The sequence below is a fragment of the Anopheles darlingi genome, chromosome 3, assembly GCF_943734745.1.
Source record: "Anopheles darlingi chromosome 3, idAnoDarlMG_H_01, whole genome shotgun sequence".
Taxonomy (NCBI): Eukaryota; Metazoa; Arthropoda; class Insecta; order Diptera; family Culicidae; genus Anopheles; species Anopheles darlingi.
Genome location: NC_064875.1, coordinates 16,253,967 through 16,271,466, shown reverse-complemented (window position 1 = coordinate 16,271,466; position 17,500 = coordinate 16,253,967). Strand labels below are relative to the sequence as shown.

The window sequence follows — 17,500 nt, the reverse complement described above, 5'->3', positions numbered from 1 at the left end:
CGGCGCACATGGTGGTAATGATGGCCAGGCGTACGGCCGGTCAATTCATGACTCGTCGCGTGATTCCCCGCTACCATCACCACCACCACCACTACGCGACCACTACGCGACCACTACAGCGAGCAGCAGCGGAACTGCGCAATGGCGCGCCACAAACGTCAGTGTCCGGTCCGGTTCCTGTCACTTGGCGAGTAGCCTCTCCGGACTCTTCCGGAGCACGTGTGCGTAGAGCAGGAATTTGCCTAATTGAAACAACCGACAAGCACCGGCCAGAGATGACATTGATGCACACACACCCACACCCGCCCCACCATTACTAGACTGTGACGAACGGACGGACGGACGGAGAGAGAGAGAGAGAGAGAGAGAGAAAACGTGAAGGCTGGATATTTAAATTCCAGAACAACGACGTGACAGCTCGCTGCCATCCAAGTGGGCTGCTGATCCAATATCCAAGCACTCCGTCGCTATCCTGGGACCGGGACCGGGTTCGCCGGAGTACACCGGAGACGGAAGCTCGATACAGACGGACGCACAAGCACACACACACGCACACACACACACACAAGATGCACAGATACGCACGCAGGGCGATGATAAGAGGACACACACACTTTTTTTTCGGTGCAAACGAACTTCCGCCAAACGTCTCCTGGTGGTGCGCCAGTGAGCCAGCGAGCAAGTTGGGGCGACACAATCTCACACACACCCGCTGCTCTGCGCACACTCGGGGCTATGGCGTACACTTTTGGGACCCCTCGCCACCCCTCGCCACCCCCCAACACCTTCCTAATTCCTCTATCCCCGGTCGCCGTGCTCGGTACGTTTGGTCCGGAAGAACGGTGGAACAGCGCGAACAGGGGCGATGCTTTGCGCGTTGATGCGTTCTGATGTCGCCTGACATTAGTGTTGGCCGCAGCCGGCGCCACCATCATGCCGTCGCCGCCACTACCACCGCGTGTCCCTTCTATTACCCACTAACCACGCGCTGTTTTTGGCCCTCGCTCTTTCTCTCTCTCGCTCTCTCTCTCCCTATATGCTGCGTGTCCTGGGGGTTGAACAGCTCTTATGGCAGTTCTCGCCGTCCTGGCTGGCTCCTGTGTTTCAGGTCACTTTAAACCGGGTATCCTTGCAGTGCGTTCTGGTGCACTGTACCATCACCACCACCACCACCACGAACACCATTAGGCAAATCTGGGATATGCACCACCAGCAATCCCAATCCCAGGACCATAATTGTCGCTACCACCCGCTAGCACACCAGTAACACTCCAGGTAGCAGACAAACGGGTAGATGTCCCACCGTTCAGGATCTGTCGTCTCACAGACTGGTTAGTCGATGTCTGAGTCTATGGGATGAGTATATCGTTGCACGCACGAAGTTCTCTTATCACCGAACCGAACGCGATGATAGAAACGGATGATCTCACACTGAGGCCGCGGCTGCTTCTGCTGTTGCTGCTGCTGCTGCTGCTGCTGCTGGCGATGAAGGTGTTGCTATTGGGAAGCTCCGATACTGACTGCGGTGCGCTTTCGAGTGCTGACCAAAGGACCGACCGAACGACACGACAGCGGCAGCGCTACGCCAGCACGCAACATCCAAAACATCATCATCTCTGCTGGCCACCGCCACCGCTGCTGCTGCTGCTGCTGCTGGCCCACCACGACGTTGAGGCGGGGTGCGCGCGGTGGCCTCGCGCTCGCGCACCAAGCTAGAGCAGGTGAAGGGGTTGAAACGTTGGTGGGGTGATGAGGGTGCGAGGGGAGAACCCGGGTAGGCCAGCTCCATGCTCTATCGCTCTCTATTCCTCTTCTCGCTTTACCCTCAATCTGCGCCCTCTCTCTCTTCTCTCTCTCTTGTCTCTCTCTCTCTTCTCTCTCTCTCTTGTCTCTCTCTCCCTCTCTCTCCCCTCTCGCTCTCACTATTTATGCTCACTTTCGCCACGCGGACCTAATCTCCACGGAGAGTATACAGTACGTATACAGTATCGAACGTAAAAACATACAACAAACCACTGAGCACATTTGAATTTTGAAAAAAACGATTATAAGTACAACCATAAAAATGAAAAAAAGAACTGATGATAGAGAGAGAGAGAGGATATTGTTTACATTCTTCCTTACCGGTACAGATATTTGATCTAACTTGTTTTACTTATATCTATTTATGGTACCGTTTGCATGAACTATTTAAAGTTTATATTATTTGTAGTAACGAGCAAAGGACGAGAAAAGCATGAAAATCGACTCTCTCTGGAGTTTCAAAAGCAACCCAAGCTACATAACATCATTATGGTTCAAAGCAATAGCAACTGAATATCAGCGCCTTCGGAGTTTTATAATTTAATAGGGCGATAGTGCGATAATAAATAAGGCGATAAACGTGTTACGATCATGTTCTTAGATGTACTGATAAAAGAATTCAAAGCATCATGGACTCTATTGTTCTCTATAAGAAGTTAAATACCCTAGTGCTTTCAAAAGCGTCTGAGTACATGGCATAAGCGTGTACTTGAAAGTCATACTTTCAAAGGGAGAATGGTGTAGGTTCTCGAGTGGCAATCCCATACACTCAACCTATTTTCCTTCGAGCACTTCCTTGAGAATACTCAACCAGATTCAACGGCTAAAAAATCCAGATGAATCTAGACCTAAAATCCGAATCTAAAACTCTAGAGTAAGAGTAGCTTGTTGTGAATCACATATACAACTAAATAGTCGTTCACCAAGCAGTAATAATCCAATAACAAGTGAAAGAATAGAATTCGATAATCGCTATCTAGTTTGGTGCATATTTTTTACGTCCGATACTGTTCGCTCTCCGTTCGGGCTAATCATCTGTATGGAAGTCCACGGTGACACCGAATAATGCGTGAGGGATGCGCACAAGCAGGCGCGCAGAGACGGGAAGATTGAGAGAGAGAGAGACATCGCGAGAGAAATCAAGAGAGAGAGAGAGAGAGAGCAAGGGAGAGAGAGCAAGGGAGAGAGAGAGAGAGAGAGTGAAAGAGAGCGAGGGAAGAGAGAAGGACATTTCACTTACTCACCTCCCCGGGGTGGATGGAGGCCGGTGCGCCGCGTCGTCGTCTTATGCTCTGCTTATGATGGTCCTCGCGTTGTGGTGGCCGCGAGTACGAGTTACGGAATCATGGCGGGGTGACGCGAGATGACGAACCAATCTGATGACGGCTGACGAAGGTGGTGATGGAGGCGTAAACGGAGGTGCGGTGATGGTGACGTGCGTTGCAGAACCCGCGATATCGGTCGCGACCGACCTTTCTCTTTCAACTCGCTGCAGCAGCAATCGCGCACACCACTGTACGCCCTACTTTCGCCCACCACCCCTCGTGCATGCTCCTCTTCGTGGTCATCGTGGGTGACACTCAATCGGCTTCGGCGGGCTTTTAAACTTTCGTGCATCCCACAGGATTCGGAACACGCAGACAACAAGAGAGAGAGAGAGAGAGAGAGAGAGAGAGAGAGAGAGAGCGAAGGAGAGAGAAAAAGAGATACAAAGAGAGACAAAGAGAGAGAGAGAGAGAGAACGGGAGAAAGTTGACTGCGAATGACGCGACACGCTGGATGCCGGTGGCAGCATTGCACCGTTGTTGCCGAAAGGCGTAAAGGAGGCGGCCTGTTGGCCCACACTACGCACACCACGAATACGAGGAGCATAATTGGACTGGAAGCATATAAACGGGGCCACCGGCACTGGCCAGCAGTGTGCGTTGGTTAGAGAGCGTTACGGTCACCAGCACACCAGCCAGGCTAATGCACTTATCCGTCTATTCGTGTTTTCCTGTTTCCTGGGTTCCTCCTTCACCTACTCCGCCTCCTCCTCGTTGCGTCTGCTGATAAACGTGGCCTTAGGTGACCGGGTAAGGGGCCCCTTCGTAGACCCTAACCCGGTTGCCACCCTTCCATCGCCGTCTCTTTCTCTCTCTATCTGTCTCTCTGTCTCTCTTTCTCCCCTCGGAACGGACGACAGAAGGGACGTTGAACCTGCGGCGTGACGCACCGATTATGCATAATGCGCTGAATTATGGTGGCCGCTGCGCCGGTGCCGGGGCACGCGGACCGTACCGTGACGGAATTGAGAAGGGACGTTACACACACACACACACACATGACAGTCCCTTACTTTTGGGCGGTTCTTCGGTGGCCTTGTAGTGCCCTAGTGAGGTTTACGGTTAATATGGTTAATAAGAAAATCGGTTACATCAATCAGCAGCAGCAGTAGTGGCCCTTTCTGGAATGCTGCGCCAACATAATGCGACATTCGTTCTTCCCATTAGCAGCCCTCGGCTACCTAGGCAACATAACCTCAACTAACGCGGCCATCATTGCAATCAGGAATAGGGACTACTACTTGGATGTCAATAACATAGCTAGCCTTGGCTGCTACACTTAGCTGCCGGGTTAAATTGAGGTTAGGAACAATTGGAGGTTATGTTTCCACAGAATAGAGACACTTATTGACGGAAGTGATCCCTGGTGCCTCAAAACAAAAACAAACAGCAATGCTACTGCATTGCATTGGCCAGGCGTGGCGGAGAAATCAGGACATCAGTGATGATGATGATAACGGTGCAGTCAAAGGACCCCAAGAAAATCCCGACACACACACACACTAACTGACGCAAGCGAGAAGAGAGCGAGCGTCCAGAGTGTTTTTGGGTGGATAATCTGGCAGACACCACGTGGAGCTGTTAGCCCTAAACAAACGCGCTATGCGTGGAATGTCAATTATGGAAACACCGTGAGAGAGAGAGAGAAGGAGAGGGAATGAGAGAGAACTGACGAATCAATCCCGAGGCCGAGAAACGATACGGAACAGAACGGAGTGCGTACGAGAGAAAGTGAATGGACCCGAAAACGGGAACGAAAGGGAATGGCATGGTCTGCTTACTGGCACTAGCCCGTTCACGGCGACCAGGTCATGAGAATATGCCGGGCCAGGTCCGGTTTGAGGAGAAAGTATCTGCGCCACCGCGAGCTGGGACGGTGCTGAGCGACTACTGAGCCGGCCTGATGCTCGCCGCGACGATGCCGAGGATGAACGAAGAAAATTTGGGGCCACGACGAACGATATTATGAAATCTGAGCCTCGTGCGTGTGTGTGTGTGTGGAAGTATGTGTGAAAGAAAGAGTGAGAGAGAATGAGAAAGTAAAGAAGTAAAGGGTCAAGCGAATGGTGTACAAAGTCCACAACAAAACGCGCGGCCATCGTCGGGGGTTTGTTTGTGGCGCTGACATCGAGCAGGAGCCGGAACAGTTCGTTCGGAAAAAGGCGAACACAAGCAACTGACAAGACAAGACACCCGTATCCACCATAAAGTAAACCAACAACCACAACAACAAACACAGCAACCCAGGCGCATGTCTTGGACGAACTAGCAGCAGGAAGCGCACGTGAAGTGGACCACGGGGACTATCTTGGGAGGACAGAGAAAGAGCTTCCCAAAAAACCGTCTCCTCTCCTTTGATTTTTGGGAGCCTATTTTTGCATCATCATCATCATCATCATCATCATCGTGGTCGCGGCCACCACCGCTGGCACCGAACTCAGACGGTCTCATGAGCGAGATAGAGACCGAGAGAGAGAGAGTGTTGGGAGTGAATATGAACGACGGCGCTGCGTTTATTATGTAATCTGCAGCACCGCAGAGACCCGCCGGTTTTTGGGGCGGAAGATGGCGGTGCAGACCCCCAAAAAAGTCACGCGACACCCCAAAGGACCCCGAGCACCCCCAGCCTCGGCGCTCTTTCTCTCGCCGTCTACACCCCGTAAACGGCACTAAAAGCGAAGGCTGGCCAGACCAGCTGAATGGCCTCTAAAGAGGGCCTGACATAACGCTCTCGAACCATCTTCCACCTGCACCAGTTAGCGCGCACCGGTGAGCAGACGACTCCTTCTCGCGCTCTCTGTCTATCTGGAGCGTTCATAAATAAAAAACAACAACAAAACAGCTTTAAGGACCGGGTCATCGTCCGTCAACCGCACGGTAATGAGCCCGTACTTACTAACAGTGCACTACACCTGCGGTTACTTTGATTTATTAGGGTATATTTTCAGAAAATGTTGAATATAGTGCAAATGGCGGATGCCCTAACTAAATCAAAGTAACCTACAATATTGACCAATAATATAGCCCGCTTAAGATGTTTTCATTTGACCTTTCCTTCAACTGTCCAGCTGGCTTCCTCGGTACTTGAATGTGGAATTCCCGAATGTATGCAAACTCGAGAAACTAGAGCAAAAGCAGTAACTACCGAGAAACAACTCACAGTGAGACCTGGCCTCCCTTATTCGATAAGATGATCGCAACAACAGTACTGCGCACAATATGGACAATCTCGCCGATACTCTCCGTTTCGGCTACTGCTTTACTTTCTCGGCTCGGCCGGTCTAGTCTTCGACTTCACTCCTCCCATGCACAGGATGGTGCGCGCATGAATGAAGTAACCGCCAAAAACGCAAGGCATGAGATGCGATGATGGAGGAAGATTCGGGTCACAGCCGTTGTGTGGCGTTTGGTTTGGTGGCGTTGCGGTTACCGCACCGCATTTTGGGCTCAGCTGAACCGCAACGCCACCGAATGCCACCCTTCCTCGAGCCCCATGTGTACCTCCTTGCGCACCTCCAGTCTCAGTCGCGGGAGGCACTAGAATTTACGTAACCTTCTAATCCAGCAGCAGCCTGTCGTGGGTGTCGCCAGTCGGTGTCTCGATCCGCCGCTGCTGCCAATCACAATGTGGTCGTGTTGCAGGACAGGATAAGAAACACCTCGAATCACACACCCACACACCCACATACGAAGCGAGCATATGTCACTGGCACTGGTGGCCCACATTATGGCCGGGTCTTCCGCTTACACAAGCGCCGACCATATCGTACGATCCTCCCCCAGGTGACACAGATCGGTGTCCCCTGCATCGACCATCCGCTGACGATAAGAAAGCGAAAGGGAACCCGACAGTGTATTGGTTGTTGTTGTTGTTGTGGTTGCTGGTGACAAAGGGAAACCTTTTTCTGATTCGCGGGCGAATTCCTTTCATTTCGGCACAATGGACTCGCATGATGACGTAACGGTTAAGGCGCCTGCTCGCCGGGTGTCCATATCTCGGCTACAGCAGCGAGTGATTAAGCTGCGGAGCTGCTCCGCATCCGGACACACCCGTGTACGCTGGCGTAGCGACCAACGAAGATGTACGAAGGCATTCTGCCGGAAATGTAACACGCGGTTGCCAATTGCTGTGGCAGTGGCTCGTGCCGGTGGTCTTGGTCGGATTGTGCCGGTTGAAACAGAATCACGATCGAAAGAATACGGATACGGTAACGGATGAGGTGACGATTGGGATTGAAGCGTCGCGTAGCGAGACGAGCAGTTCCCGTGAAGGCCACCAAGTGGTGTTGGCTGACGTGACGCTGATAAAGTAACATTCGCGTTGATCCGCTTTGGTCATGTGTTATCGACTTACGTGGTTCAGTGTTGGAGATTACTTTGGGATATTATACCGCATTTATTTAATTAAGACGTTCAGTTGATCATGACAAAATGAGGGAACGTAGATGGCTTACAGTTCTACTTCAACGGAACGGAAAATCCAGCGGATACTTTTGCTCGGCAGTAGACTAAGGGCTCCTTGTAATGGCCCCGTATATTGCCGGGGTTTTCCATACGCTTCATTCTCTCATGTACCTTCCTTCAAGCAAAGCTAGATTACTTCCTTAGCTTCGTCATTCGAAAAGTCCTTCTCCCGGCATATTCACCCTCAGATTCATTCCTGTTTTGATCGCACGTTTGCATCCTGGCGTCCTTGTACGTACATGTGGCTTTCGAATTTTGTGGCCATTGCTCCTGAATTTGACATTCCTTTTTGGTAGATCGTAGCCCACTTGAGAAGCAAAGCACTCGATTTCCTTGGGGAATTTTGTTTATCGGCTACTAGGTCATTTTGGATTTTCTGGGACGATACTGCTTCGATCTAGATTCGTATTTTTTAAACAGTGTACTTCACATATAATGTATTAAACATTCAGCAGGCATGCGGCAATCAAGAAAAAACATATTACGCATTGGCGTTCTTGTCGTTTGAGTGAAACCAAATCCACCGCTCGAATCGTCAGAACTGAGCTAAGCCTGCATAGAAACAACACCGTTTCACTAGCCGGCGAAGTGCGTGTCCGTAGTGCGTATAAATAGAACCGCTTGTCAACAAGGCACCGAATATTGATATTTTAAGCAATCCACTTCATACTCGATTACCTAAGACGACGATGACGAAGACGTACCGGCCGTTTTGCTTTGATACGTTCCCATCTTTTGGTGTACGTTTGGTTGGTGTAGAACCGCGGCGAAATGCCGTGACGTCAGCTTCTAAACGTATCACTTCGAATGATCTCCTACCCCAAGGTGCTACTGCCAAGCTCAAATCTGATTTGACCCCGTTTTTCTGTGATGCTGATCCAAGCAGGAAGGAATCCTCGATAAATCCCTTTTTGCAATAGAAATAAAACCAAAGAGTAGCGATCGGCAAAAAAAAGTATTAAATAACAAACCGCAGCAGCAACCACACCATCGAAAGCATATTCCTTGGCGCGGCGCTACTGTTTTATTCATCCTCTGTTATCAACCATAGTTTCGATCGTGCTCTTCATCATCGCTCAGGAGACTCATCGCAAGTCGAAGCTTCATCGGACACCCCCGGGGGGAAATACCGCCACCGTACCGGATGGCCCCAAAAATGGATAAATAATATACAAATTACACAATTCGCAACAACGAACGAATGAAACGCCTTCCTCCGAATCGCAATCGGCATTCCACGGGTACCGGTGGCTACGGCGCAGAGACACCGCAGATAAACCCAAATTCTCCAACATCTCCGGGACGGGGAGGGGGGAATTAATTTTCCCTTTCAGTGACCGCCACACCGCGACGTTGACACACAAAAAAAAAGCAACCGCGGACTGCCCCGGTGTCCCCCGGTGGGGGTCGTCGTTATGTTACGTCGCCATTGTTTACACTCCGTCATCGTCCGGGCACCGGGGTGGCGACGTCGCGATTCCAGGATTCCGAACAAATACGAACCGAAGTCCCTGTCCGTGGCCTACTAACGCGATGATTTGCGTTCGGATGCTGACACTGATTCGTGATGAGGTGTGTGGCCTCATAACAGATCACTCACGACAAACCCGTATCTATGTGTGTGTGTGTGTGTGTGTGTGTGTGTGTGCTTGCAGGGTATCGCAGACCCAGGCACGGATACCACGATCAGTGATCTGCCCGGACCGTGATCGCGTAAACGATGATGCCAATATTTTGTTTAAACTTCTCCTTCTCCTTTCCCGCTACGATCACACTCCACCAGTCCACTGCCAGTCAGTGGCACACGGTGGAGAAATTATGCAACAGCACCCCAGCTAGGCCAAGGGGCAGGGTGGCTCGGGAGGGGCGGGGGGTCGAATGTTGCGATTTTTGTTTCAAGACCCCCCCCCCCCCTCTCACTCCAATGGTGCACAGTTTTTGGCGGGTCTTTCGTTTTTTTTTGGCCATATTTATTTGGTATTTTTGTGGCACGTTGCGTATGACCCATGCTGCCGTCGAAACATGGTTCAGCTGGTACTCCCGCCCTTCCCTCACCCCCACTGCGCATACACTCTGTGGCCCATGTTACGGAAGACAAAAAAGGGCACGTCCTGGGAACCGGGTTATACAATAGTAGCTTTGGAAATTGCGGTGCTAGAACCCGTGCACGAGCAATTACTGCTTTGGTGCAGTTCAATTAAGTGTGTCAATACGGAATGGAGCTCTTCTGGAGCTGCTGTTATGGCTTTTGGTGCTAGTTTATTCGTTTCCCACATGACATGACTGGGGAATGGTAGACGAGAAGTGTTTGGCGATGTGCATAATCACCAGCGAAAGGAATTATATGGATCATCGGTACATAGTTTGTGGCTAACTTGAAGCTCCGATTGTTTTTATGCATCTAAGTAGGATTGGATACTTTTTCTCTCTAAAATTGAAGGCAGTAGATCATCGATTTTATTTTGATAAACTTCTCCAACCTTTTCTCCGGAGTGAATCATCTCTGTGGACGATAGGAATCTTATTCATATGTTTTTTGCATGATTCTCAATTTAATGTTGCTTTTTCTTTCTTTTTCGTTGGAGCACTTTTTTTTATCTTCCATGCCTTGGAGAAGGTTACCGGATATTAGGGTATGCATTACGTGCAATCGCAAAATGGAGACTCAAGTCTTCCCTACCATTCTAAACCGTTCTTACGCGCACGGTTACCGGAATGCAATCTCCTTATCAAATCCGATTAAAGCTGCAGCGGAACAACGATGTTTGCTCGATATCTTATCGGAGCATCGTTTGTTTGGTCAACGGATCCACTGGTTTCGCTCGTGGTTCAGTAACGCGCCGTCCAGAATCGGCAATGTTTGATGGATTCGTCTGTCGGTTAGGAAATAGAGTTAAGGTGTGTACCGTACAGTAACTTCCGCCCGGACAGTGTCTGCGTTCTTATCAGCTTCATTACTCACGCTCGGGGATGGCCGTTCACCTCCGTGTATCGGACCATTATGTCATCGGCTGTGCTTATCAGTTAAACGTTCGGACTAATCTAATTTCGATGTACCGATGGGGCAACAATGAAGACTTTATTGTGGATAATAGAGAGATTTAACTGACAAAGATCTCCGACCGCTTCACCTACTTTCGGTTCCGAGCTCTCTGTTCTCGTCGCTTTAACTCCTTCGACAACCCAGCGACGTAAGCCCGATAGTACTCCTTATGATCGATACGATCCACGTCAAACTCTAGAATGCTTGCATCAGCCTCGGTGAGCAACGAACGCATCCGCTTTACGTTGTCGTTGCGCATTGTCCAGACGTAACAGCGAAAGAATTCGGTCGCATTCGCCAGTGTATTCAACATTCCAGCGATTTTCATATTCCTAAAAAGAAGGGCCACCGTAAGTTTGCTTGTCTACTATCTATTCCCATTACCTAGTTCACATTACCGTTGGGGCTTTCCGAGAACTTTTAGTACGGCATCGCTGAGGTATGCTTGGATGTAGAGGAGCGCGAACGTGATCCGAGAAATGATACGCCATCGTGTTATACGAGTTCTCACCTGACTTAGCTTCCGTGGAATGAACGATGGAAGTGCTAAACCAACATAGCTCGAAAACTCTTGCCACGTTTGGAGCTGCTGATCGAAGCAGTAGTTGTACACGGGGGGTGGTGGAGGCATTCGATCAAACGATGCCATGACCTTGCCCTGCTGATGCCGTTCGTAAGTGTCACAGGCGGATACGATGAGCCCGGCTGCACAGTAATCAACCGGAACCCACGGTGTGCCAGCATCAGGATTGCCGTAGTACCAGATAAGCATGTGCTTTAATATAGGAACGCATAAGCCTGTAACTCCTTGCAGGCCATCAATCCAACCAGGCACGGGCTCCTTGTAGCTAGGTACCACAATCGGTGGACGGAAGATACTGACTGGTAGATCGGAGAACCGTTGCGAAATCATCACCTCGGCACACTTCTTGCTGAAGACGTAACAGTTTGGCATCTGGCCTATGATCTTCGGTGTTAGGGCTTCCCGTTCGCTTTCGGACAAGTGTTCCCAGATGGTCTTTATGTTATCCAAACCACCGAACGGAATATCGTCGTAGATGTACTCGTCCACATGAGAGCGATCGCAGTTGGAGAAAAACGATGACACATGCACGATCGATTTCAAGCGCGATCCATTCCGAATGAAGCTGTACAAGCGTTCCGTGTTGGTTACATTTGTTTCGATCACATTTTGTAGACCAAGATCAAACCGCACGTTGGCCATCAAATGGAAAACGATCTAAGACGAGAATGTGCCGAGAAAAAGCATAATTACTTGGAAGCATGTGCGGCGGCGTGTGAGCTGCAGCTCAAGCCTTACCTGAGTTTCATTTAGTAGATCTGTCTTGAATGGTTCCTTCACAAACTCCTGACTGGTAAAGTCGACTTCAACGGCTACGAGTTTGTTAAGCAGCGCTGTAGGTTTGACAACCGTACCGCGAATCGTGTCAAAGATCTACAAATATTCAAGCAAATCGTAAGTCCATGTTTGAGAAGCCTTCCGCACATTTCCTAAGCATGCAAAAGAATTAATTGTTTCCAATTGCAATTGACTAGTTTTCATTGACGCTGTCGCTCATTTTAACGTTCTGAGCAGCAGAACAGGTTTTCGTTTCCTTCATGGTAAGACGTAATGAAGCAGAGATCATGCTTAGGTCGTATAATGACCTCTGTGTTGCTACACGCACTTAGTCTCACATCTAAGAAAGGATACGCAAACCAGTTCCGCCTTCAAACAACATCAAGACATCATAAACGTTCATCTGAAGAAGAATCTATTGGTAAGCAGCTAACGTACGCCTACTTCACTTAAAATGTGTAAATGAAAAGGGTGACAAATATCCTATGAGCGATAAGTGCCTCATTGGCAATTATCGGAAAGGTATTGGAAGGTATCCACAACGATCGATACCTACTGGATCTTCTAACATTTCCTTCATCCGTTCGGCCGTTGACACGTTCCGTTTCTCTCTTATCAGGAGATAGATTCGCTTAACATTCAAACTTCTCAAGAGCTTCTCCACCAACACTTTTCCGATAAATCCGGTTCCACCAGTAACCAAAACTACCGCATCTCGATAAAACTCCGATACGTCCAACAGGCGCGTTTTCTGTTCAAAAGGCACGTGGCTCACGTTCACTGCTGGCATCGTAGCTACTGATTCGATTCCTTCGAAACAATCACACAATTTTGTTTGAAACAATCACACACTAATTCTAATCGAAGTATAGAAAATAGCGACAGATAGTCGGAATAGTAGAACTGTGATCGCTAAGCTCTCAAGCGCCACTGACTGATCATCTCGACAAGTGCAACTCATTACTAGCTACGAGGCGTTCTCATCGGATCCGTATCCTTGAATGTTCTTCTAGGGAGTGGAGAACTTGCTGACCGCCACCGACCTGTGGGCTAGGCAAGCTACTTCGCCCTAGTTAATGACTGTTTGGAGTCAAACGAATTCAAACAATTCATTATCACAATATAAGAGAAGATAATAATGGAGCATGTAGTTTTTTAAATTAAATAAAAAACGGCACTTGATGATGTTTCCTGTCAGGAGCACAGTATGGCACTAGATAGATTTCATCACTCCAGCTCAGTTGTAAGTGTGTTATTTTGTCGTCATATTTTTTGGTAGCGGGTTTCCAGCTGTTTGTTGCAGCTATGTTGTTCCAGCTCTGTTATTGGGCCATTCTCCTTGACATGTTATGTTATTGAAAATCGTGTCGCTAATACATTGCCTTTTTCTCAGTCGTTGGTAAGTTCGTGAAGATACCAATTTGTGATCATAACAGAATAGCCACATTTCACGCTCACATCTTGTAATCTTTAGCCTACTGTATTCAAATGTTATCAATACCGTTACTTCTCGTCGGGTTTTTGGTCACATTACCTTTAGAGTGTTGGCACAATTCCGATGTATCGTGTAATTTTAATTGTCTTGCAGTTTATGTTGAGATGAAGTTTTTGTAATGTTGTAATAAATCATACAAACGTTCTAGCCGCCTCATACGATAAACTAGTAGGAACATATTAAATTTAGCAGATTCCACAGAGAATTCGATGTGTTTTTGATTAATTTTAATATCACAAGAATGCGCAAAAGTGTGATGTATATAAAAATTACTATTAAATGACGATTTTCATATAAAGTAAAATGAATTGGTATGAAATTAATCTTCGATTCCAATGTTATTATGAGTTTTGTTATATTATGGCTGACATGTGGGTAACACGGTTTTTTGATCGTCTGCCCATTGTTAACAGAATATGAATTGTCTACTATTACTATTGTGCTTCGATAGTTTTCTGCTATACGATCATCTAAGTAAATTTCATAACAGTAAAATTACGCATCATAATAGCCTATTTCGTATGATTGCTCTCATATAAGCAACAGACGCCAGAAAGGATCATCGATCAATGCGAATGGAATCATCGGAGGAATGGAATCGGAGTGACAATGCGAAAATGGAATCATCAGCGCTCTACTCTACCCCACCTTCTTCTTCATCTGTCGCTGCTGGCGTCTGCTGGCGTTCTTTCTGACCAGCTCCTGGGTGATACCATCGGCAAAATACTTATGATAGTCCTGCCAATCAATCCGATCGCCATCGAAATCAAGCAACCGAGCATCGTCCGGTGAGAGCATTGACAACATTCGCGTCACATTGCCGTTATCTGAGGACCACATATGGCACCGGAAGTATTCGACCGCATCGGAGAGACTGGAGATGGCGGAAACGATTCGCACGTTGCTGTAACGATAAAAAAAAGTACCGAAATTGCACACATCATACCTCCGTTATTGCTTCTCAGTCCATCTTGGCGTTACCTACCTCTTCCGCTTGCCAAACCACGCTAGTATCCCATCGGTCACGCGCGCTTGCAGCATCATCAGCCACACGAGCAGCTTCGTGAAGATTTTCCACGGAGCAATACGATTCTTGATTCGACTGAAAGACAATGGAACATGGATAAACGTTAGACTCCGATGTCAAATTGCTCATGTCTACAAGTACCATTCGTACACACCTCATCCAACGATCCAGCGGATTCTTGAAGCCCAGACTCACCAACCTAATGTAATCACCATAGGCGAAGGCATTTTTCTCGAACGTAAAGTTGTACACCGGGACCGACTCCGTCGGCTGTAGTGTGCTGCTCTGACGGCGATAGATGTCGCATGCGGTTGCTATCATCCCAGCGACCGTGTGATCGACCGGAGACATGAGTGTTTTCATCTCCGGCTTACCATAGTACCACCACGTCATACCCAGCACCATCGGCACGCAGAGCCCGGTTGCTCCGTGAAAGCAATCCACCCATCCGGGCACCGGTTCCCGGTAGCCGGAGATGACGATCGGTGGCCGGAAGATACCGATCGGTAGTTCGCTGAACTCCCGCCCTACCATCACCTCCGCACACTTCTTGCTGAACACGTACGAGTTCGGCATGTCACCGATGATCACCCGGCTTAACCGAGTCTTTTCATTCTCATCAAGTCCGCGAAAAAAATCCCGAATGTTATCAACACCACCGAATGGTACATCATCGTAGATACGCTCCTCGATGTGCTCCCGGTTGCAGTTAGAGTAGAACGTGGACACGTGGACGATTGAGCGCAGACTCTCCATTGCACGCGCTAACGCGTAGAGGCGCTGGGCGGAGGTAACGTTCATGGCGATCGCATCGTCCAGCACCTCATCGAACCGGATCGATGCCATCACGTGGAAAATAACCTAAGAAGCAGATAAGTAGAGAACCAAGTTAGTCACGTAATTCGACTACTTCGAATGGGCATTCTGTGGTTCGTCTGCACCGAATACAATACGTACCTGCACCTCATTGCACAGCTTGATACGATCGATCTGATGGACAATGTCCGGTTGCTCGAAGGATGCCTCCACGGCGACTACCTTCGCAAACAGCTCCTTCACTGCTGCGTCACACTTTGTGCTACGGATTGTGTCGAATATCTGGAACGACCATGCGAGAAAACATTAACACATCTTGCACTCACAGCTCACAAGCACCCCGAATATCTCACACACTGACCGGTCCTTCGAACATACGCTGCAGACGCTCTGCCGGGCTAGCACTGCCCTTGCGTCGGATCAGCAGAAAGATCTTCTTCACCTCGAAGCACCGGAGCAGCTTTTCCACCAACACTTTCCCTATGAAGCCCGTTCCACCGGTGATGAGCACAGTCGCATTACGATAAAAATCCACCACGTTCAACTGATCATTCGTCGGCTCTGCTGTTGCTGCTGCTGGTCCAGTATCAACTACGGACTCCATTGTTGCAAACGCCTAGCACCGACTATATTATGTATCGATTTCCCACGCAACTGTTTTCCACAGACACTATCGTGATCGGTTGAATCGGTTCACGAAATGCAAGGTGCAGCAACCGGCCGTAGCTACACTGTTGATGTGATTACACTTGAAGTTCCCCGAAGATGCTAAACTGGACTGATCAGATCCACCGGTCGTTGCATCGCCTTTATACCTACCACGGGAGCCTTTCCAACCTCCAGAACGGCAAGCAATCAGCCGTTGGGAGGAAGTAAATAAAAGCAAAACTTGTTTATAACAATGAGAATGCACTCGCACGTACACGTACTGGCTCTTGAGGGCTAGTAGATCTCTGGGACGGCTTCCGACGATGTGATAGGGAAGCGTCGCATGATAATAGAGTGTAAGTACGATCCTTTTTCCCCTTTTCATCACCGTCGCCCTTCCGGTTAATGGGTTGCGGTATTTATTGTCTGCAGATGATCATCGTCATTACCAGCAGCAACGCAACGTTGATAAATGAGCATATCTTTAATAATAGTTTTACTGTAGTCCACATTGTTCCGCAAGCTGCTCAAGAATGGTCAATGAATGGGGTGTACATTTCAAGACCGGTACAAGGTCGATCGGTACTGGAATACTTACGCAACGCCAACCAGAAACATTCTGGTTTTCAATGTCAATGTTAAAAATATCCCAATAATACCGATTAACTAGACCTACCACGGCTAGCTACAAATGGCTGGCTTGGCTGATGCAGAAGACTACTTTCAAATCCATTTGCTTATGAAATTCGCACTTTTTAATGCTTTTGTCTGTTCGGTCTTATCTTGCTTGTTGCTATCTGCAGTTTGTTGGCTCCTAAGTTTGAAATAAATAACTGAAAGTTTATTCCTACCCACCAATAATTATCCTGTTTAATACATCCTGCTAAAATAGAATGTACAAGGACTGATTTTTATTACATTAGATTACAATGAATTCAATGGAAACGATTTTAGTTTGATTATGATTTAATGTTTTTAAAAATCTAACATTCAAGCTTTAGATAAATAATAATTAAACTAGCGCTGAGATCAAAATGTACCAGAGACGAAATTGTTAAAGTAAAACCATGTTATAATGTGAAACTACCAAAAAGCTATTTTTTTTTAAATACAAAATAAAACATGGGAATAGTATTCATATACGTTAACACAAAAGGTCGCATAAAATTTTCGACTAAAGTAAAAAATTTGGTCTGTTTAAACAGAATTTTTAAATTAACAAATGTGTTCGTTGCTTCAAACTCTACTACGGCAATTAAACGATAAGTCACTAAATACTGCATACACTCAACCGCTTTGTTCTAAATTCAGATGCAGGACACTCACCGAAAGCCTCGATAGCGGAAGATTGGCCGCTCGGCCATTAGTTCACAGGAGTTCGGTTGAAACACACAGAATAGAATACGCGAACCCACTGCTTCAAACATGTGTCGGCTTTGGATCCTCGCCCTAACCCTTTCGCTGGCCTACAGCAACGCCAAAGGTAAGTAAAAAAAACCAAGGACGACCTTGCGGCTCC

The 17,500-nt window shown here is 48.1% G+C and overlaps 3 protein-coding genes across 3 annotated transcripts in view; 1 reads left to right on the top strand and 2 right to left on the bottom strand.

Moving 5' to 3' along the window:
* LOC125953445 (fatty acyl-CoA reductase wat-like) overlaps positions 1-1,568 on the bottom strand; it is an 8,938-nt gene extending 7,370 nt beyond the window's left edge. Inside the window, exon 1 of the mRNA XM_049683043.1 lies at positions 1,431-1,568. The gene's annotated coding sequence lies outside the window, so the exon portion shown is untranslated. The remainder of the gene's footprint in view (positions 1-1,430) is intronic.
* Positions 1,569-10,697: 9,129 nt separating this feature from the next.
* Positions 10,698-15,937, bottom strand: LOC125953582 (uncharacterized). Its single transcript, XM_049683231.1, has 9 exons — positions 15,695-15,937; positions 15,475-15,615; positions 14,672-15,378; positions 14,476-14,592; positions 14,134-14,394; positions 12,552-12,840; positions 11,957-12,091; positions 11,034-11,875; positions 10,698-10,967 (listed from the first exon to the last, which is right to left on the bottom strand). Exons 1-9 carry the CDS (start codon positions 15,935-15,937, stop codon positions 10,724-10,726), a joined length of 2,979 nt encoding a protein of 992 aa, XP_049539188.1. The 3' UTR covers positions 10,698-10,723.
* Positions 15,938-17,352: 1,415 nt separating this feature from the next.
* Positions 17,353-17,500, top strand: part of LOC125953486 (multiple epidermal growth factor-like domains protein 11) — a 1,789-nt gene continuing 1,641 nt past the window's right edge. The window contains exon 1 of the mRNA XM_049683096.1: positions 17,353-17,464. Within this exon, the coding sequence (XP_049539053.1) occupies positions 17,407-17,464 (58 nt within the window). The 5' untranslated portion in view covers positions 17,353-17,406. The remainder of the gene's footprint in view (positions 17,465-17,500) is intronic.

Coding starts and splice junctions, on each gene's coding strand:
- LOC125953582 (XM_049683231.1), bottom strand. CDS start 15,937: ATGGAGTCCGTAGTTGATACTGGACCAGCAGCAGCAACAGCAGAGCCG. Junction 15,379..15,474: donor AGCTGTGCAATGAGGTGCAG/GTACGTATTGTA, acceptor TCTGCTTCTTAG/GTTATTTTCCACGTGATGGC. Junction 11,876..11,956: donor ATCTACTAAATGAAACTCAG/GTAAGGCTTGAG, acceptor TTCTCGTCTTAG/ATCGTTTTCCATTTGATGGC.